Raw genomic sequence first — 22504 nt, 5'->3', positions numbered from 1 at the left:
ATTTCACACAGATGTAGATGCCGTCCAGAGGGGGGCGTTCAGTACTGGGCACCTGCCATCTTGCATACTGTATAATGTACATATGAGTGTATATAATTTCCCATTTCTCTTTCTCTCATGTTTTTGGGAGACTCTTTGTTGCCTTCACTTTTTGAGATGCGTGCGTGCATATGGTCACCTAATTTTGTTCCCCTCCCCGCCCCCAGGCCAAGTGTACTGTCATTGCGTTCAGGTCTTTTTTTTTTATTAGACTGTATGATATGTTTAATCCATTTTTGTTGCCTGTTTTGTTTAATTCTCTTTTTGCATGTTGCAATTTGATTTGAATATAAAGGGTAAAAGCACTAGCCCCCTTCAACCACTTACCATATGGATCAATACGTGTTTCTAAAAGTGAAAGATGGACAGAGTTTTCGTGCATGGAGTAAACCGATGGATTATATTGGGAATGTGTGTTAAGGTGCGTTCGTGAGTGGCTAGAAACTGTGCCATTCTGTACACTGCTGAAACTCAAGCCGTGGTAATGTGACTGACACTTTGTAATGGTCTTCAGTCCTAACAGTGGACCATTTCTCTCTGTGCAGGGAAGGATTAGGGGGGCTGGGTTTCCCCCAGCCTTCATTTTGTTAAAAAAGAAGCCATCTCTTTGAACTGATGGCTAATCTATTGGGGTGGAAATCCAGTTTATACTTCAGTCAACTGTTTCCTGATTCATTTGTAATATCCTGTGGAGCTCACTGTGCTATCTGTGTTTCCAATGTCTCCTTATCAACATATAATGTCTATTAATTTCAGCTTTTATTTTTCTTCTTTTCTTTGAAAAGCGCTTTTTGTAATGTTGAATTGAGACTGAGTCTTAATATGATGTGGCTGGGGTCCTCGCGGCTCCTGCAGCACAGGCGTGTACATACAGAATGAACTACATTATCCATGACTCCTGGAGTTTTTTGCAGATAGAACTGCTGCCCTTATTTCTTCTTCTGTGTTTTTCTGCTTCTATCTACAGCTGGGTTGCTGCTGCTGCTCTGTGGCTGTTGTAATGAGAACACACAACCTTCAACAGGAAAATAAGCCTAATATGTGAACCAGTTTCAATCAAAATAAACTGTCTGTGAATATGTTTCAAATAGAAAGCTTTCAAAGCTTTTTTTTATTGATGCATTTTACCTGTACATTCACTAGTTAAGCCATTAATGGGGGTTCACATATGCACCCGTTTTTTTTCCGTGATGTTATTTTGAGATGTAAGGATGCATTAGGGAGAAAAGGAAATTCTGTTAACGGGTATTATGAACCAGAGAACATGAGCATGTGAACAAATGTGCATATATATTTTATATATATATATATATACAGTTTATTTAGATCTTATTGTGTTTATCACAGCAGTTAAATGTATTTCTGCAATGAAGTCCACAGTCCATAGTGAGAGTCAAGTCCATATTTACATTGAGTGGTCGGCTAGGTCCTGGTGGTTAAGACTATTTACCTTACACCTGTTGACAAAAAAGATTTTTCATTACTGACTGGAACGAGGAAGTGGTAAAATTGTATGTTGAACTGGTGTTACTGCTTTTATATCAGCAGTCTCAAGTTTAAAGTGTTAGTTCATCCAAATATTAAAATGGTCATCATTTACTCACCCTCATGTCGTTCTAACCCTGCAAGACTTTCGTTTAGGTTTGGAACGACATGAGGGTGAGTAAATGATGATATTTTTGGATAAACTATACCTTTAATGTTCATTAATCTTAATGCCTTTATTAAATCCCAGGTGCTAGTAATACAGCTTATTCTAATATAATTCTCCTGAATACATTAACAGTACTGCTCACATTTACATGGTCTGCCCAGTCACCCTGCAGTAGTGCATTAAATATATTCCAGGTGTTATATAAATGATAGTAAAAGTAGTCAGAGCAACTTCTGCTTTATTTTCGAAGTCTTCGGATTTTCAAATACCTGCATTACACCGACACTGCCAGAAGGAAAAGTGCGTACGTCTGCTTGGACTCTGAGCACTTTTCCACGTCAAAGACCGTTTATAAATATGAACGTTGGATTTTAGCGTACGCACACCCTAAGATCAAATCTGTGCACGTTTTATAAATGAGGCCCTAAGAGAGAAAGATATCAGTTTGTGTGTGTTTCTCACCTCTAACTGATCTACATGCACCAGAAGAGATGCAAGCTTTAGGTTTTCATTAAACCCGTTCTTCAGTGGGACAGACCGATACCCTAATAAAAAGACAAAAATAGCAGAAGTGAAATGCAACAGCTCAGAAACCTTTGGAGACTGTAAATAAAGAGGCTCGATATTGAATCAATGCTCCTAATTCAGGGTTTCCCAAAACCACTGAAAACTTAATACGCATGCGCTTGACGTCACCATTTTCAAAAATTCACGGTTTACACGGAGACAATAATGATATTGCTATCAAAAACGTTCACTTTGAAACCCGCTTTCAAAAGTTGTGCTTTTTTTTTGCCATTTTCAGGCCCCCAAAATGCTGTTGTCGTGTAAAATGACAACCAAAAAGGCATTAAAAATGTTCAGTATTTAACTGAAAACAGTGTAGTGTAAGATAAATGCTTAAAATGCTTGAATTATATATATATATATATATATATACATATAGTCCGTTCACTAAAATAATAAATGGTGGCTCAAATGGGTGGATTTACCTGAGCGAATACCTCTGATAGGAAAAGTGGCATGTGCAAGAAACTTAGCATCAGAAAACGTGTCCTCCTTAAAAACCACAAAGCGCAGGAAGGCCAGGTCCGGCTCATCTACTTTAAAGCATTTTGGTGGATTCATTGGGCCCAGCCACACTGGATTTAGTCCATTATCCTCTGTGAAGGTACAGTACCAAAATTCAACAACACTAATCTAAAACAAGTCTCTCTCTCAATAACACTCTTTTCCACTTCCTTACTGAACATAGTAGTCTTGAAACTGTAGTCATCTACTTGACTTCCTGTGTGCGGCCACAGCTCAACCTGCACAAAAGGACTGATGACGTGCTCTAGATAGGGCAGATGCCTGGCTGCTATCACCTGAAGGGAACCAAAGAAAATGACATAAAGGTTAGCAAATGATGATGTCATTCCTATTCATTTAAAGAGATCATTCAACCAAAAATGAAAATTCTGTCAATAATTACTCGGCCTAATGTCGTTCCAAACCCATAAGACTTTCGCTCATCATCAAAACACAAATAAAGATATGATTGAAGATGAACGAAAGTCTGGGTTTGGAAGAACACGAGGGTGGTGAGTAACTGATGACAGAATTTTCATTTTTGTTGGAACTAGCCCTTTAACATTGCATGGTATCATCAGCCATCATTCTAGAACTCGATACAACTTCAAACTGAATCAACATGGTTATTTACTCTGATTCGGATGTTTTGTTTAGGAGGCTTCTTCTCGGTTGGATTTCGAATCCACTCTGGTTTAAGCACGTAACCTGTGCCTCCATTCAGACTGAAGAGAGCACTGTTCAGCTGCATGAACTTATCTGAAGAGAGACGCCATTAAGATTGATTAGACACATTTATAGAGACCGGTTCTGAAGTTTAACAATCATACAGCAGACATTAGTGTAGTAGACTCTTCTTCTAAGGTCAAGTACAGTCACGGTGGAGCAATAACTTCACAAGAATCTTACAGGAAATTCAAGATGTTTATAGCTAGCTGAATAATGAGTAATAATAGCACATGTGGTTAAGGGATAGCTCACCCAAAAATGAAAACCTACAGGTTTGGAACAACATGACGGTGAGTAAATGATGACAGTTTTCATTTTTGGGTGAACTATGCCTTTCATTCCTTCCAAACAGAATTGTTAACATAGCCCTCTATCGCCCCCTGGAGTACAGAGGTTTGTTACTCCCACATCAATGTATGAACATTGGAAAACTGTGCACGATTCAGTTGAATTACTTTTGTTACTTTCGTTGTTTTTGCATTTGTGGAGATCGAGGGCTTTTATACCCATTCACTTTCATTGTATCCAGCTTTTTTTTCAATGCGGATGTTCTGTGGGTGTGTGGAGACTTCCGATGCATTTGCAGCTAAATGACTTGGAAGAAACATCAAAATGATGTAGATGTTAAAATAATTTGCGCTACAAAATAATGTGTTTATGATTACGATAATAAATTAAAAATGATATAACAAGTAGCCGTTGGCAATATCAAGCAGCATAAGGGACTGTTTTTGTACAGCTAAAATAACTCGAAGCGGATGCAATGCAAGAACAAAATGTATCAAAAGTGACAGCAAAGACATTTATATTACAAAAATATATATATTTTAAATAAATTATGTGCTTTTGACCTTTCTATTCATCAAAATAATCCTGAAAAAAATATATCATAATAATTATAAAATATTAAGTAGCACATCTGATTTCAATATTGATAATAATAAGAAAGTTTTCTTCACCAACAAATCAGCATATTAGAATGATTTCTGAAGAATCATGTGACATTTAAAATTCAGCTTAGCCATCACATGAATTAATGGCATTTTAAAATATATTAAAATAGAAAACAGTTATTTTAATAATGTTTCACAATATTACTCTTTTTACAGTATTTTTGGTCAAATAAATGCAGCCTCTGCAAGCATAAGAGACTATTTTTCTTTCTCTCCCTCTGTCTTCTTTCACGTACCAGCAGTTTGGAAGTTGAGAGCCACCATTTGGCAGCCTAATTTCCATGAAGGACAAGGGTCAAAGTTGGAAGAATCAACTCGCACTCCAGAGGGATACACACGGGTGAGAGCTGTGCGGTTATACTCCAGAAGTATGCTGTCTGATTTCTCCACGCCAGTTTCATTCCCCTCTTTTGGAATCGTGTTATCCTTGACGGAGCAAACCTCTTTGTAGTTGTATTTTTCTAAGAGGCCATAAAAGTGCAGAATGGAATAATAAAATGAAATGAAATGTCCGGTTCATTTCTGGAATGTTTTAAATGTGGCCTTGAAATAGTTTTGCTGAATGTTGATGTGTTTGATACAGTTACAGGTGCTTTTCATTGTAGTTTGTTTCAGATTTTTTTCATGTTTCGTTCATGCAATGTTCTGGAAATCACATACCAAATGTACTCTTTTTGGTAGATTGACAGTACACCACCATGTCTGACATCTCAATAGCTATTTTGGTTTTGGACTCCATTTCTTCTATTCTCTATTTTGAGAAGGGAGATTTTGTCAGTGCACAGATATTCTATTATTCACAGGACTTATATGTAGAATATATGCAGAAAAATACAGTACCGGTACACTATATTTCAGAATCAAGCACAATAACAGAAATTGAATGCGAGTTTGTGTGGCATGATCTCTTGTGAAAGACAGATATACGAACCTTTTTCTCCAAACTCTGCTCTCTTTGGATGATGTTGAGAATCACCTGGTACCATTCGTCCACCTGCTCCGAGATCTCACACGTGAACTCGGTTTGCCTCAGATTTTCCTTGTTCATTAGGGTCACCACGAGGTGTCCCGCATGTTTGGCTTTGCGAACTGAGGAGAACCCATTAAAATCAAAAAGAAAGAGGCTTCATTTATATTTTGTTAACCATAAGGGGCTTTTTTCATAGGACATTGATTAATAAAAAATAATCTTTCTTAGAGTATCTGCTGAGAATTGGTGAGTTTTTTTATGCAGGTCACAACTAAGCAAAGTGTGTGTGTACAATCAATTTACACAGGTGACAAAGAAACTCTTACCAACATTACACTTCGAGATGTCCACCACACCTTTACATTGGACACCTAAGGGATTGTCTTCAGTGACCTGAAACAATCACTGAGCTCAATTCAAATATACAAATATTCATATACCGTACATACATTTGTATTTGAATACTTTTTTTTATAGATACTGTATATTTATAATATTTTATACAAGTATATAATATTAATTATATAAATTAATATTCATTACATAATAACTTTATTAAATAGATGAAATTAATTTTAATTAATTAATTATTTTTACTAAATGCATGTCAGATGCCTAATAATATTACAAATAATTGATTTAAATAATTGATTATGTATGTAAAGTTTCTTAAATAATATTATTTTACTCAAAATATTAATGTTAATAATAATAATAGAATATTTTTACATTTAACTGAGAAAAGTTTAAAAACATGAAAAAAAAGTTGTTTGCTCCCCAATTCTGCATTTATTTCCTCAACAATACAGTAAAAAGAGTAATAATGCGAAATATTATTACAAATTAAAACAGCTGTTTTCTATTTGAATATATATTTTAAATGTTATTTATTCCTGTGATGCAAAGCTGAATTCAGTGTCACATGAGCCTTCAGAAATCATTCTAATATGCTGATTTGGTGCTCAAAAAACATTTCTTATTTTTATTATTATCAATATTGAAAACAGTTGTGCTGCTTAATTCTTGTGGAAATGTTGATACTTTTTCAGGCGTTTTTAAATAATAGAAAGTTCAATGAACAGCATTCATTTGCATTTATTAAATGTATTTATTACATTTATTAAAGCATTACTAAATAGAAATCTTCTGTAATATTAAACATCTTCACTGTCACTTTTGATCAATGTAATGCATCCTTGATGACTAAAGTATTCATTTCTCTCTCTTTTTTTATCTTACCACAAAGTTTGAATGGTATCATTGTTTCCACAAAAATGTTATACAGATAATAATAACAATATAACAACAATAATAATGGTAATAAAAATAAATGTTTCTTGAGTAGGAAATCAGCATTTTGGAATGATTTCTGAATGATCATGTGACACTGAGCACTGGTGGTGGTCATGATGATAAAAATTCAGCATGGTCACAGAAATTATTTAAAACAAAAATGTAAAATAGAAAATGATTTTAAATTGTAATCTTATTTCACAATATTGATGATTTTACTGTATTTTTGATGCAATAAATGTAGCCTTGGTTAGCATAAAAGTCCTCTTTCAAAAACATTTTAAAAAAGTAATGTTTCCAAAGTTTTTACAGGTACTATATAGTAGGCTATATATAGTATATTGCATATTACAGTATAATATAAAATATATTCAGTATACCGGTAATCAATTATTTTAATTAATTATTTTTAATATTATATAATTTTTTTAGAAATTATAAGTATAAGGTTATACTATCAAGTTTCCAAATACTGTTTAGCCCCAAACATACCTCACTGTACAGCTCACTATCATATGTTGAGAGATCCTCCTGCAAAGGAAAAAGTGATCAAGTACAGTTTGTATATGGTCACAATTGTTGTATCTCCTATAGGAATAATTGAAGTGGCTCTTCTCTCACCGTGTAGGAGCGCTCCAATAATTGTGGTGTTACAGGGTAGCGTAGCTTTATCTTGTCTTTTAAAATATGCTCACGGAAAAACCTGACCATCTCTTCGAGGCTAAAAAACGAGGTGTCTGATAGCACATACTTGCTGTTGTCTCTGAATATCAGAAAGTGCTTGATAGCCCCTTCAGCTCTGAGTAACAAATAAACAAATTAAGATACAAACAGATTTAAAAAAAGTAAGTGTCTGAGGATAGTAAGGAAATACAAAGGAAAAAAAATAAGGAACCTGACTGAAAGTGCAAAGGTGCCAGGCTCTTCTCTCTGTCTGATGAGGAAGGCTCCATCTCGAGGGATCCTCAGAAGATAGTCTTCTGCTTCGGCTCGACTCAGGTTACTGTAAAACCACCTAAAGACGACAACAAAAACATCTCCAGATAGGTTCCCTGACAAACAAAAGGTTATGTCATTGAAATTTGAGTGTATGAATGAGTGTTTTAAGATTTTATTTGAAATTCACGTTTTCTTCTTACCCAATTTGGTGGTGAGACACAAAATTGAGCCGAGGCAGGAATCTCGTAAGACGCCAGTTGAATCCATCATACTCGATATGATTTTGTCTATAATACTCGATCAAGGCACACATACTTGGAAAACACTGCTTGTTTGTCAAGAAGAAGGATGTGTGACCATTTTCTGAGGAACAGAAGATTCTGTAGTGCTGAATTCTCCCATTCGTCCTATCGAGAGCATACAGTATATTATTATTTCAACATTTTCTATATGCATTATTTTACTTTGTAAAAATGATCAGTCCAAGGAACATTTTAACAGTATACAGTGGGGGAAAAAATTTTTGATCCCCTGCTGATTTTGTACGTTTGCCCACTTACAAAGAAATGAAGGGATTTTTAGGTGGATATTCTGTCTCTATCCGTTAAAATAAACCTACCATAAAAATGATAGACCCTTCATTTCTTTGTAGGCAACTTACAAAATCAGCAGGTTTTTCAACTTAAAAATGCCTTTGTTGGACCACATAATGTAAGATTCTGTATTATCTGTAGTAAATTTTATGGCACAGGTGTGGCAGGAATTTCAATTAGGACCCAGCTTCAAACCTTTTAAAAAGAAATAAATAAAAAAGCATAAGAGTAATGAAAGGATGTGCAGAGTACCAGAGGGAGATACTGTAGTTTCTGATGGACGTGTCACTCTCTCGCACCAGAAACGTTCCATCTATTCCATCTCTCCCTTTACAGAAATCACACAGGAGTTTTTCAGCGGTTCTTCTGCCCCCGGCCAGCCGTCCATGAAACCAGGTCTCTGACAGGTACAGGTCTGAATCATCCTGAATGTTTCCAACAACAACAACAACAACAACAACAAGAGTTCATGAGTGAACAATTTCTCAAAGTGGCTTTTTTTTTAACAGGAGTTGAACTGACTGGTTTTTACAAAGACAACGATTGTAATCTTCTTCCCTTACCTTAGTACTGTCTGTGTCTTCCTCCCATTTCTCTTCTGAATAATACAGCTTATTATCCAAGATCACACAGTCATGCTTGTAAAACCTCTACGTTAGAAAAATATATATATATATTATGAATTATTTGACTATGAATAAGGGACAGCAAATAAGCACATTACATTTCAATTCATTTAAAGCACCTTATCTATTGAATCCCAGATGCAAAGCTCGCCTTCCTTCTCCACTACACTGTTTTCTTTGGCATTTCTTATCTGCGTTGAAATATGAAAATATGAAAAACTGCCCTGTAAAACTTAATTCAGTTATTTTGAAACTTTTAGCAAACATATTTAAAAATAAAAATAAAAAAAATAAACAGAGCTGGATGTAAGTTCAAACATTAGGTTAGGGTGGTTTTTACATGAACGAGATAAGCAGCTGCTTTCATTTTGAGCTCTATTTGAGGAGGGTGTCGTGTTTTGTGGATACCTTATCAGTGCGGTCGCTCTCTTTTATTTTTTGGTGCTGTTGGAGAGAAAAAAATAATGCACTGTAACAATGATGAAACTTCTGATGAAATCTTCGTGAATTATGTTACATTGAAAACTGAAGCAGTTTTTTCCATTTAAAGTTGGTTCAACCACATGAGCGGACAAATCTGAAGGTTTTTTTCTACCTTGATGATGATCTTGCCCTTCAGCTGGTTTGGTGAGGGTAGATGTTCTGCTTCTGGATCCAGTGGCTTGGTGAGGAGCTTGTCCTGGAAAACATCTCTTAACATCTGAGCCATCATTTTCTGCTGCTTAATATCACAGTGTTCTTCTATGGACAGCACCACAGGATACCTGCCAAAATGAATTAAAATAAGAGTGTTGAATGTTACATTTACAATGCACAGTGATAATGTCATTGAATGCGTTTTGTTGTTGTTGATGACTAACTCAGATGTTATGAAAGCATGATCATTGATGGCCTTCACCGCATCCTTAAATTTGATCTTGGAGGTCATGGTCCGACCATGGTAGATGACAGGTTCATCTGGACCATTCCAGCAGTCCACTGCATTAAACACAAAAAAACATAACAGGGCCTGATATAAAACAATATTAATTATATCCAGTTTTGGGGGTATCGCATTACAAGTAACATGCATTATGTAATCAAACAGTTGACAGTAGCCATTGACTTCCATAGTATTTTTTCCTACTATGGAAGTCAATGGCTGTTTGATTACCAACATTCTTTTGAATATCATCTTTTGTGTTCAACAGAAGAAAGAAACTCATACAGGTTTGGAACAACATAAGGGTGAGATTTTGGGTGAAATATCCCTTTAATGTTAAGAGATTATTAGTATGGTACTGTACACATAGCTCTAGGGGTCAGGAAGTATTCCAAGTGGTCAGAAAGTGGCAGGGTTTTACTTTAGCGCTCGTCCTCTCCATCTCTCGCTCATAGCAGACTAACGGTTTGAGGGGAGTGGTTAAGCGTTTTCAACCCAACCCGTCAAACTGACGTCATCAGAAAAGGAACGCCATTCCAGACCGCCATTCCAACTTTTCAGACTTTGATTAAAGATTACCACTGCAAACTATTTTTTTCTGTGTATTAACTTGCACGGATTAATTGTTCACCACAAGACTAGTAATATGTGCTAAAAAAGTAAATAGGGTCAATTTTGATTTCATGTCGACTTTAAAAGAAAATGTAAATTTTAACACTTGCAAAAAAAGATTTCTCAGTAAAAAACACCTGCAAGGGCTTATAGAGAACGAGCCCCAGCCAGGTGAATTAAAGTAACGCAAAAGTAACGTAACGCATTACTTTCTATAAAAAGTAAATAAGTAACGTAATTACTTTATTTTTGGAGAGTAATGCAATATTGTAAAACATTACTTTTAAAAGTAACTTTCCTCAACACTGATTATAACCATACAATATTAAAGTTTCCAAAAAACTAAAAATCTTGGTACCACTAAAATATAATTATTCAACATTAATCCTTACATGCATATGAAGCAAATTCGAATAACAATATAAAGTTTAGTAGAAAATGTCTGAGAAACACACTGACACTCAATACAGCGGCAGCCGAGCCTCAGGCAGCGCACATAAGCTTCTGTTGAGGACTCGCTGCGCAGTTGATCTCCAATCAAATATCTGTGAAAAAAGCAAAACACATGAAGTAACACAGGAAGTGCATCATGACGAGCAGGAGCTGCATGTGTGTCATGAGCATGAAGAACAGCAGCACTGACGTGTTGTGAGAAGAGTTGATCCAGTAGTGAGACAGAGGATTGTTCATGTCCAGTGGGCAAATCTCTGAGAACTTCTCATCCCAAATTGAGTTTTCTTTGGAGAAGAGAAAACTGAGGAACTAGAAAGAAAGAAAGTAATTACATTGATTTGTTTAGGTGCAGAAAAAGATTTATTTGGTGTGAGGAAGTCAAACTAAACAGATCTCTATAGCCTGTACCTCTCCAACAGTAAACTTTGGGTTATTGGACTTCCTCATGGTGTCATCGATGAAGATGGTCATCAACTCTTGTACCTTATTCAAATCTTTGGCCCAGTCCTCCTACAGACAGAAACAATTTTTAGAGCTCATTTTTAATGAAATATTAATTTCGAACATTGATAATAAAGGGAAATGTTTCTTGAGCACCAAATCAATAGGATTTCTGAAGGACACTGTGACACTTAAGACAATTCAGCTTTTTCATCATAGGAATAAAATAAATTTTAAAATATATAAAATAGAAAACCGTTATTTTAAATTATAATATTTAATATTTTACAGTATTCACAATATCAAATAAATACAGCCTTGGTGAGCATAAGTGACTTAATTCAAATACATTAAACAAATCTTACTGACCCCCGCATTTTGCACAGTAGGCTAGCTAGCTAGATCAAAGATAATATACATTAGTCTTACCTTCTGTCTATTTAAAAGAAAGTTTTGAAAATCATCGAGGGGAAGTACAGAAGAGTCAGGCCTATCAGTATTACTGCAGAGAAATACATAGAAAAAGTAAATATGGTTCTTATGGTACTTGTTTATTTAAAGTAGAACAAGTAAAATACAATTCCCCATGATATGGCCCATTTAAAGCACCAAACTGAACCACTTACCTCATTGTGAAAGCGGCAGACCCCTTTTCAAACTCTTCTAGCAACTAATAAATTATTAAAATAATAATAATATAAATTAGCCTTGATGTTTTACAATTCACTTCTCTTAAATATTTATATCATGTTTAAAACAAGTAAATGTTCCATTCAATAATACAAATAACATTCATATACAATGGAACTGATAATTAAATAAGAATTTAGGCTAATAAATATCACAACAACAACAACAAAAATGTAATTGCCACTCACCATCTTCTGGTTTTCAAATACTAAAAGATTGTAGAATTTGTTAAACTGCTGAAAATCCAGGACATAATCTTTTGCTCCCACCTCCTGAAAATGCAACAATTAGACTTAAAATAAATGTTAAATGTGTTTTTAAGCAAAAAAATAATACAAAAATTTAATCTAGGCTACTCCATGGAGTAGATAAAATGTACATCTTGAGTTTCTTTAAATAAAATTATCTGCCGAATGGATTAACGTAGCCTAAATGTAGAATTCAGGGATATGCTTTCAAGTACTATTTGTACCACAAATCTTTCCTCCAGAAAACGTCCACTTGGCACAATGAAGTTAATTTGTGGCAAGAGAGACTTGAGCTCTTTCAGGGTGATGCTGTGAGAAAAATAAACAGATGACTACAGTGAGACTGAGTGATAAGCTACAATTAAACTGGATAAGCAGGTGTAAGAGAAAGAGGAGGACCTTTTCTTTGTCTGATCAACCGAGTACATCTGCTTCCTCAGCCAACTACAGTAAGAGGGGAAACAGAGAATGAAACAAACATATAGGCCTACTACTACCGGTAATTTGGGTAACGGTTCATCATATGTAGTAGGCTACGTTACACAAGGTCGACCGTCGATCCACTCTCTGTAAGTGTGTGTGTGTGTGTGTGTGTGTGTGTGTGTGTGTGTGTGACGTGTGTGTATGTACCTCTCTATAATCTCTGGCGTGTGAGCCACCAGTGTCTCCTGTCTGAGTAATTCCAGTCCTGTCAGCCATTTGTCTGCATCCTCCACTGAATCAGCTATGGAAGACAAATACCCAACTAAATATTTTCTATTAACATTTTTGCTAACGTTCCTATTAAGGTAAAAAAAAACAAAAAAAAAACATTTATGAATGTTCAAAACGTAGAGTTTTGACTTTTACAAATCGTTTTGGTTATGCGAACATTCCATTTTATAATTTTGCCATTTGCAACATAATGGAAAATAAAGCAATAGCCTAATGCTGCGTTCACACCAAGCGCGAATATGCGTCAGGCGCGAGTGATTTCAATGTTAAGTCAATGGTAAGGCGCGTTTACGAGCGTCTGAAGTTCTTGCGGCGCGAATGAGGCGTTTGGCGCGGTGCGGTAGACGCGAATTCGCCTCATTCGCGCGTCTAGTTCGCGCGAATGACGCGAATTGAGCGTTTGGCGCGTTTGGCGCGATACGCGCGTTAAGCGCGAATTGTGCTTTTTGTGCATTCACGCGTTTGACGCGAATTCGCGTCTGCCGCCCGAGTTGAAAAATCTGAACTTCTGCGTCAAATTCGCGCCGCGTTAACCAATCAGGAGCCTGCTTTTATACAGAGACACGACAGTATCACGTCTGCCAATAGAATTTTAATTTCTAGGTTGATGTCTAGGTTATAGCTAACTCAGTATCACTAGAAAGATCACTGTATTACAGAGACACGACAGTATCACGTCTGCCAATATAATATTTTAATTTCTAGGTTGATGTCTAACTTAACGTTAGGTTATAGCAGTTAACGGAGTAACTTACGTTATCACTAGAAAGAGCGCCAACAGTGGTATCCGTACCACAGTTTAAAAAAAATATTGATAGCATAGCAAATACTGTATTTAAAATAGCATATACATTTACTAACCGAAGACAGATGGACAGGCGCTCCGCAGCTGGTATAGAGCGCCTGTAGTTGGTGTCCTGGAGGGTGATCCTCGCTCCGATGCGGGACAGCAGGTCATCAAACTGGGCGCGGGACAGGCGGAAGTACCGCTGAAACCGGCCGTCATCCAGCCGCAGCTCCTGGAGCAAATGGTGAAATTCGCCAAACTGGGTTCGCCTCCGAAGGGTCTGGTGGACCCAAATACGGCGACGATGATCCCTACGCCGCTGTTCTGCTCTCCAGAGTAAATACAGTGCGGTGACTCTATCTCGGTAAATGATCGCTCATCAGACATCTTGTAAAAAGATGGCCGCCAGCGGGTCTCGAAACTGACTTTCGCCTCTTGACGCGCGTGACGCGCGTAAATTTCGCTTCAAACTTTTTTTTTTTACGCGCGTTAATTCCGCTCTTGACGCGCGAATGAACACAAAGTGGTCACGCGAATAACCAGACGCGGCAGGCGCGAATTTTGACGCATATTCGCGTTTGGTGTGAACGCAGCATAAGCCCCGCGAAGCCGTGTTTTATTTTTTTACAGTCTATGGTTTTACAGTGGATTTAGAACTGTAAAACAGTGGATTTAGGTCTTCCGCGTCGTGCCTAAAACCCAGCTGTTCTAATTCACTGTAAAATCCACTGTAAAACACGGCTTCGAGGGGCTTAATTGCTTTTATAAAACATTTACTCCCTAATTAATTTTATTGTATTAGTATTAGTATTATTATTATTTACTCCATTTTAATATTTATTTTATAAATAAAATAGTAAACACCAGCAACAAAAATATAACGTTATTAACACATGTATTCCTCCGCCAAGCAATGTAGTTCCAAAGAGGTTGCTAAGACACAGATGCAGCAACAAAGAATCAGAAACGGTAGTTGCGCAGTAATATTAATGTAATGCGGTTCAAGTCCTCCTGGGAAGTTCGTGACGTGTTCGTGTTCGTACCGTAGGCTACTCACGATGTAGGAACTGGGAAGTCGTGTTTACGACGTTCAAGTCACTTTCGACGTCGAGTGCGTTCAACTCGTAAATACGATCTATAACGAGATGACTTGAACGCAGTTTGTTGAGTAATTTAAAACGACTTCGAACGCGGCTCAACCAATCAGAATCAAGGAATGGAACTACCGGTATGGTCAGGGGATCTCTGGATAATCCGTAATTCGTTTGTAATTATAAAACGAAAATACCGTTTTTCTGTTTTTTGTTTCAAAACGAAAAACCAAATAACCGTTTTTGGTGTCAGAATCAAAAAACAAAAAAACAATTAAAAACGGGCCGTTTTTCGTTTTTGGCGATCATTTTATCGTTATTCCTTTTTGAACAAAGAATGAAGAGAGTCTTTGAACTTCAGTCAATTTGTTTTTCGTTTATAAACCAAAAACGGAGGTCACGTGGTGGATAATCCGTAATTCGTTTTTCTGTTTCAAAACGAAAAACCAAATAACGGTTTTTGGTGTCAGAATCAAAAAACGAAAAACCAATTAGAAACGGTCCGTTTTTTCGTTTTTGGCGTTCATTTGATCGTTATTCCTTTTTGAACAAAGAATGAACGAAAAACGGAAGTCACGTGGTCTAGTCCTTTTTTGGAAGCGAAAGTGGGCTAACCCTTTCAAAATAAAAGTAACTAGATATAGTTAGCGAGGTGATTGTTGACTAAAACTGAACTAATATAACGTTTTTTAGGACAACTAAAGTAGCACTGGGTGTGAAAAAAAAACACTTTAGTTAACTGAAATAAAAATTAAAACTAATAAAATAATAACTGGCTGTTAGGGAGAATTAAACATTTGTAAGACCATTGGTGACCTGTAACTTCAGATTAAGACAAGTGAACTCATTTTATATGTAGCTTAGGATAGCAGGTAGCCTATTTATTTATAAGTTTCTATTATTTAATTCACATTTTAGTTTTGTAACATATTTATAGCCCTTCTTGCTATGTGGAAGCTCAACCAGCAGATCCCCCTTCTGTGCACCGACTCTTTCTGTGGCGACAACAGGCAACAAGGGTTTGACCTTTTGACTTGTGTTTTTATCAAAGAGAAGGCAAGGACTACCAACAGAAGCTAATCATTGAGTTTGAAGGGTGTGCAGAACTTCAGCTCCTCTTTCTATGGCACTAAAGCTGCTAAAAACTCTCAGCATCCATACTGTTACCCCTTTCTGTGTCAAAAAACAAAACTCTTCCAAAACAAATCTATAAAGTTGTATACTTTTTATTTTCCTTTGCATTTTTCTCCAGTGTAATATACTTATTATGTTAGTAAAGTAGATTAAATATTTTTTTATGCAGCTTGTAGTTCTCATTAGTTATGTAGACCTACTTGTGTGTAAAACCTAGCCTTATGATCTCTAGCTCACTTTCAGATCTTTTAGTGCTTTTTTGAGGTTAATTCTGTTTGATGAACCATCAGGGAAAGGCAGTGCTCTGTACTCTTGGTACTTGTGTAAAGTAAAATAAAAGTGAAGTTAAATCATTTAGTTTTTCTCCCTGGTACTCGTGTCAGGGCCTCCCAGCCAGAGTTTCCCCAATACCTGGAGGAACAATACCTGTGCACTGTGTGCAGGGTTTAAGGACTGATGATAGTAGCAAGATAACTATCCATGCAGTCACCTACCATCACTCTCTCTTCAAATAAATGCTGGACTGGCAGGACAAAGCAGCACACCACTCCTTCCTCCGCCACCATAAAAGGGCCTTGTTGTCACTTTCAAATATTTACATCATGGTTTATGGTAAGCCACATCTTTGAATTGTGGCACTACTTTTGTGGAATTGGATGATGTCAACTTATGTCTTTAAATACAAATGTACATCATAATGTACAACGGTACAGTGAAGCAGGGCTCTGCATTGCAACTCTTTCACTTGCATATATGCCCTTAAATGATTTACAAGCATAGTGGGTGAGTGAAGACTAAAAATACTGTAAATGTTATAATGTTAATGTTATATTATAGTTTTATACATTTATAGTTCCTCCTCCAGGTTGTGGTTATAGGCTCTGCAGTGGACAGATGTAGATTTAGCCAGAGCCAGGTGCCAATACAGCCTCCTCCTGAGAGCAACACATTCCCCTTGTAGTGTTTTACATAGATAATAAATAATGTTCACCAATCTTTTTTATATAAAGTGTGGTGTTGGTTGTGCATGTGGCAAAATGGTCTTACAAATGTTTAATTCTCCCTAACAGCCAGAGTTATTATTTTATTAGTTTTAATTTTTATTTCAGTTAACTAAAGTGTTTTTTTTTTCACACCCAGTGCTACTTTAGTTGTCCTAAAAAACGTTATAATAGTTAAATTTTAGTCTACAATCACCTCGCTAACTATAGTTACTTTTATTTTGAATAGCCTACTTTCGCTTCCAAAAAAGGACTAGACCACGTGACTTCCGTTTTTCGTTCATTCTTTGTTCAAAAAGGAATAACGATAAAATGAACGCCAAAAACGAAACGGACCGTTTCTAATTGGTTTTTCGTTTTTTGATTCTGACACCAAAAACCGTTATTTGGTTTTTCGTTTTGAAACAGAAAAACGAATTACGGATTATCCACCACGTGACCTCCGTTTTTGGTTTATAAACGAAAAACAAATTGACAGAAGTTCAAAGACTCTCTTCATTCTTTGTTCAAAAAGGAATAACGATAAAATGATCGCCAAAAACGAAAAACGGCCCGTTTTTAATTGGATTTTCGTTTTTTGATTCTGACACCAAAAACGGTTATTTGGTTTTTCGTTTTGAAACAAAAAACAGAAAAACGGTATTTTCGTTTTATAATTACAAACGAATTACGGATTATCCAGAGATCCCCTGACCCGGTATCCGTTTTATAAGTTACTTTTGAATGTTCTCTGAGCATTCTAAAAACCAGTAATAACACTTAAAAAATGTTTGGCGGTTAACTAACGTAAAAACGTTACATGAACGCTGTATACATTATGCATAAATGAAAACATCATTAAAAACCAAATAACTTAAATATTTTATTAATTACAGGACGTTTGTTCATACATTTGAGAGAACCTTAACCACCACAATACTAGCGAAAGTTCTGAGAATATTCCCTGTTACAGTAGCAGCGTACCATCACAGAATAAGGCACAACAACACTATCATAAGGACATAATGAAGTGGTAAGACGGTTGCAAAAAGCAAATCATGATTGTTCCCCACGGTACACTTGAAGACATCAGCCTACTGTAACCTCAGGGTAGTGATGGGCAGATCGAGGCTTCGTGAAGCAATGAAACAGTTGAACCAAATGGTTCATATTGTTTCGAGGCTTCGAATCAATCCGACACCCGTCTCCACGGTGACACCTAGTGGTCACTTGCAGGTGTTGATCTGAAACAACCTTGACGAGCCATTAAAAAAATGTGTTGTTTTTTTATTATTGTACTTTTCTAATATGTGAATCTTGTAACCTATAGGCTCCTCACTGTGCATAATGTTATTTTGGTCCTGCAAAATGAATATGAATAAAATAAATCAAGCCACAATGTCTCACTTTTTTAGAGATTTTTATTCAAAAATATTAATTTCTCTGCTGTGGAAGGACTAGCCTACTTCTTTTTTTACAGATAATTTCTCCAGCCTTTGAAAAAATCCTCTCACAAGGGACACTTGTTGCTGGCATGCAAAGATATTTTTTAGCCAGGACATACAAATGAGGAAAGATTACTGCTCTCTCTTTCCAGTAAGTTAGTGGATCATAAGTTCTGGGCAAATACTTGATGTTTTTTTTGTTGATGTATTTTTTCACTTCCACTGTGGCATCAGCTGTAGCATTGTGTATCATCTGGGTTTGATGGATACGAGTATCAAAAAGTTCCCATAAACTGTCCTGTGTTTCTACTGGTGTTGATGGTGATGGTGATGGTGATGGTGATGATGCAGATGTGAGCCTATGAGCCAAAACAGGAGGGAAAAAAAATATAATAATGACAATAATATGACAGTTATGGCCAATTACATGTGTAGTATGGTCATTGTGGCCTACCTAATTGTACAGTTGATTCCTGCGTTGCATTTCTTTTTTTCTGTGCAAGCTTGTGCTGCAACATCCTGTACAGTGGTATAGCTTTGAAGCAGACACTCTCTTTTCCTCTGACATCTCTGTTGTTGCGAGTTTGAATGGTTGCAGTAGTGACAATGATTGTTGAATAATGTCATACTCAATCTATCTATGTATTTAGATATGTATCTTATCTATGTATCTATAATCTATCTATGTATGTAGCCTATCTTTAATCTATCTATATGTATCTATCTATCTATTAATCTAGCTGTCTATATATATTTATATCTATGTATCTATTAATGTGTCACTATATGTATACTCTGTGTCTCTAGCCTATCAGTCAATGTGTTGTGTAAATTTAAATGTAAGCCTAAATATAACTAAACAAATCGCACTATAAATGTCACTATATCACCAAAAATCCGACTCATCAAACTCCTCTCACAAAAACCCACGAGGTCAATATGCGTTGATTTCACTTTTATACAGATGTGCGATCGTGTGGTCTGTTCCCGACCGTGTCAATCAAACGCTGATTCGGCGGATCACACCTGATGAAACACTCGTGAAACACTCTGAGGCTTCATTTGGCCATAGTCACGTGACATGGGTGTTTTGAATCACGCTTCGGATCAGTGTTTCGAATCATCTGCGCTTCGGGATCTCGCAAAGCTTCGGAACGAGTGTTTCGCGTCAGCCATCCCTACCTCAGGGTGCTCCATGGGGACCATTCCGGTAAGACTTGCCAGCAAAGCTGTTTAACAGCATATACTGTTATATATATATATATATATATGTTGGTGATGATTGTGATTGTCATTAGAAATTTTGATGGTGAAAAATATGGTAAGGATGTTGCACCAGCAAGCCAACTAAAAACAGTAGTATTGTAAAAATATTATTACAATTTAAAATAGATTTTTATCTTTTAATATATTTTGAAATTGAACTCATTTCTGTGATACAAAACTGAATTTTCAGCATCATTATTCCAGTCAGAAATCATTCTAATATGCTGATTTGCTGCCCAAGAAATATTTATTATTATTATCAATGTTGAAGACCCTTGTGTTGCTTAATATTTTTGAGAAAACAATATTTTTTAGGATTATTTAAATAATACAACGTTCAAAAGAACAGCATTTATTTATTTAGCATTAATTATAAACGTATACATGTCACTTTTGATCAAGTTAATGCATCCTTGCTAAATAGAAGTAGCCTATTAATTTTTTTAAAGAGTCCTATATGCACTTACAATGTGTGAGAAACTGCATACCGTTTAGACGCAGTGACTCTAAAATAAACTCAGATCCATAGAAGATGGTGAAACACGTTTTGCTGTCCTGCTGAATCTCTTTTTCAGACGGCCGAAAAATTCGAAATACATTCCACCTGCTCTCCTTAAATCGCTTAAAATCCGGGCGAACCTCTTTGAGCTCAAAAATGTCCACTGCAAATATACAAACACATATAAAATGCAATTATTCAGTTAATTTTATCTTCAGTATAATTATTCTTTTGAATAACTAAATACCAGTGCTTGCATAAGCTTGAAGATCACGTGTTTTCACAGACAGGGTTTAGATCAAGCCATAATTAGGCCTAAATTATTAAAATTCAATTAAGACATTTAAAAAGTTCAATTTGAACATTTAATAGCTTTTATAAACATGCCTTAGGAAAAAAAAAAAAACATTAACGGTGTGCATCTTGAGACAAAACAATGGCACTGACATATTTTAAGATATATCAGTGCAAGTTGCTTTCAGCTCAAACATGCATTTTAGTCTGGGACTAGGTTTAAGCCTTGTCTGTGAATCCAGGAGATAAGGTTTCTGAAAAATTAGGTCATAATTAGAGCTTAAGTAGGAAATTAGACCACACACATTCTACAATAATAAAACTGCTGTTTTAAAAAGCATTACTGTGTTTGATTCAATCATTTTAAAAATAATTTAGCTTAAACACTGCATTGTGTCAATACGTTCAAGTAAGAAACTTACACATTTTGACTATCTTGTCGCCGGAGCGTAAGGCCACCTGCATGGTCTCCATCAGGACCTGGACAGTGAGTCTCTCAGCCTTCTTCTGATATACCATCATTTCAGTACCTGTCTGCAGATACTCAATAATCCGACTCCTCTCGTCCTCTATCAGCTCATCTCGCTCATTGCCACCCATCATCACTGCATCTGACACACACAATGTTCTAAAAAAATATATACTTTATACTTATGAAAGCAATAATTGTGTTAAATGTTAGATTATTCATGTAATGTAGCCTATATCCGGACGCACTTACCTTCCCGTTTCTGTGCACAAATCAAACTGAGAAATGACAAGATGACGTCAAGTGGTTATTGACCAACCAGGTCTTGAGAAAAAAATACATCCTGTGGCATAAACAGCTTTATATTTTCCCATGAAAGAAGCAGTGCTTTTGTATCATTCTCTACACAGGTTTTCCAGCAACTACACTCTTAAACATATATATTTTTTAAAGAATGTATTTTATATTTATAAAAACAGCGTTAAAAGTTAGATTATTCATGTAATGTAGCCTATATTCAGACTTACCTTCCAGTTCAAGTGCACAAATCAAACTGAGGAATGACAAGAAGACTGGTTATATTCTCCAGACCAGGTCTTGAGAAAAATCGCATCCTGTGGCATAAACACCTTTCTAATTTCATATGATGAAAAGCAAAAATTTACGGAGGACAAGAGAGAAAAGAAATACCCAGATAATCTTCATCGAGTTACCTGCTGTGAATTGATTTAAACGTAATATAAGTAAATATCTATATTTATGAGACCACAGGCCTCCAAACCAATATTTAGAAACCTCTCATTTAAGCAGAAATTTAAAATCATGTAAGATTTGTAAGTGGCACAAACATTGCTTTAAAACCAGGGGGTGGGAAAAAAAAAAAGAATTGGTGAAAATAAGTGGATTTTACTGGAAGTGAGATTGTGTGAGAGATGTCTGATGTGCAATTTTCTCAAATAACAGTTGTCAAGTGTGGTTCAGTTTGTGCAAAACCGCATCCACCCACACCCTCTGTTACTAGCAAAGCAAGTTTAGATAGAATCATCAAAATCATGGGGTCGGTTCATCTTAGGCCTTGTCCACACACTACGTTTTCGTTTGAAAACGTATCTTTTTCTCTCCGTTTTTTGCCTTCAATCGTTTAAAAACGAAAACTCAGTTTTAAAATCTATCCGAATTAATGCCTTCATTGTTGATTACTCAATATCAACCTTGTCACACAAGGTTGAAGGATCAATGATCAAGTTTCAAAAGTCTTTAATAATCCACAACTTTGAACGCAATCCAAAAAAGGCCGGCAAACAAAACACAACCTCTAACATAGATGTTACCAGACCATGACCAGAGCACAAGCAGGAACTTAATACACAGAGATGATTAACTAAAAGACAAACAGCTGTGATAGTGTTAGTGTCCATGTAACTAATCAGTGGCGGGAAACAAAGACAAAAAAACACATGCGAAGAATGCAAACTTAAAGTCCATGAAAACTAAACTGAACATACTGGTGACAATATCATGGGACTGTTAAATTTAGAATAACTGTAGGATATCTTCAGAGTTTGTTAAATGTTAGGCCTGTATGAGGAATC

General features: G+C 36.0%; 1 protein-coding gene across 2 annotated transcripts; it reads right to left on the bottom strand.

The window, feature by feature from the left end:
- Nucleotides 1–235: 235 nt before the first annotated feature.
- On the bottom strand, nucleotides 236–21249 carry LOC307003039 (1-phosphatidylinositol 4,5-bisphosphate phosphodiesterase gamma-2). 2 transcript variants are annotated; one of them, XM_079621106.1, is made up of 31 exons: nucleotides 21165–21249; nucleotides 20866–21054; nucleotides 20139–20312; nucleotides 12864–12957; nucleotides 12633–12677; nucleotides 12458–12542; nucleotides 12174–12257; nucleotides 11922–11965; nucleotides 11725–11797; nucleotides 11263–11364; nucleotides 11045–11163; nucleotides 10861–10946; nucleotides 9728–9845; nucleotides 9463–9631; nucleotides 9276–9311; nucleotides 8987–9058; nucleotides 8805–8891; nucleotides 8494–8666; nucleotides 7849–8055; nucleotides 7605–7724; nucleotides 7331–7508; nucleotides 7202–7240; nucleotides 5743–5809; nucleotides 5378–5535; nucleotides 5107–5197; nucleotides 4683–4907; nucleotides 3399–3523; nucleotides 2940–3060; nucleotides 2686–2856; nucleotides 2156–2238; nucleotides 236–1496 (listed from the first exon to the last, which is right to left on the bottom strand). In XM_079621106.1, exons 2-31 carry the CDS (start codon nucleotides 21044–21046, stop codon nucleotides 1491–1493), a joined length of 3333 nt encoding a protein of 1110 aa, XP_079477232.1. In that variant the 5' UTR covers nucleotides 21047–21054; nucleotides 21165–21249; the 3' UTR covers nucleotides 236–1490. The 2 variants fall into 2 exon arrangements, with proteins under 2 accessions (XP_079477232.1, XP_079477233.1); XM_079621107.1 differs by lacking the exons at nucleotides 12633–12677; nucleotides 12864–12957; nucleotides 20139–20312; nucleotides 20866–21054; nucleotides 21165–21249 and adding an exon at nucleotides 12731–12821.
- Between the last annotated feature and the right edge of the window lie 1255 nt (nucleotides 21250–22504).

This window comes from Phoxinus phoxinus (genome assembly GCF_949152265.1).
Source record: "Phoxinus phoxinus genome assembly, chromosome: 8".
Classification (NCBI taxonomy): Eukaryota; Metazoa; Chordata; class Actinopteri; order Cypriniformes; family Leuciscidae; genus Phoxinus; species Phoxinus phoxinus.
The sequence above is the reverse complement of the archived record's forward strand: the minus strand, read 5'-3'. Positions and strand labels throughout refer to the sequence as shown.

Coding starts and splice junctions, on each gene's coding strand:
- LOC307003039 (XM_079621106.1), bottom strand. CDS start 21,046: ATGATGGGTGGCAATGAGCGAGATGAGCTGATAGAGGACGAGAGGAGT. Junction 7,509..7,604: donor ACCTTTGCACTTTCAGTCAG/GTTCCTTATTTT, acceptor TTTGTTACTCAG/AGCTGAAGGGGCTATCAAGC. Junction 5,198..5,377: donor AGCAGAGTTTGGAGAAAAAG/GTTCGTATATCT, acceptor TTCTCAAAATAG/AGAATAGAAGAAATGGAGTC.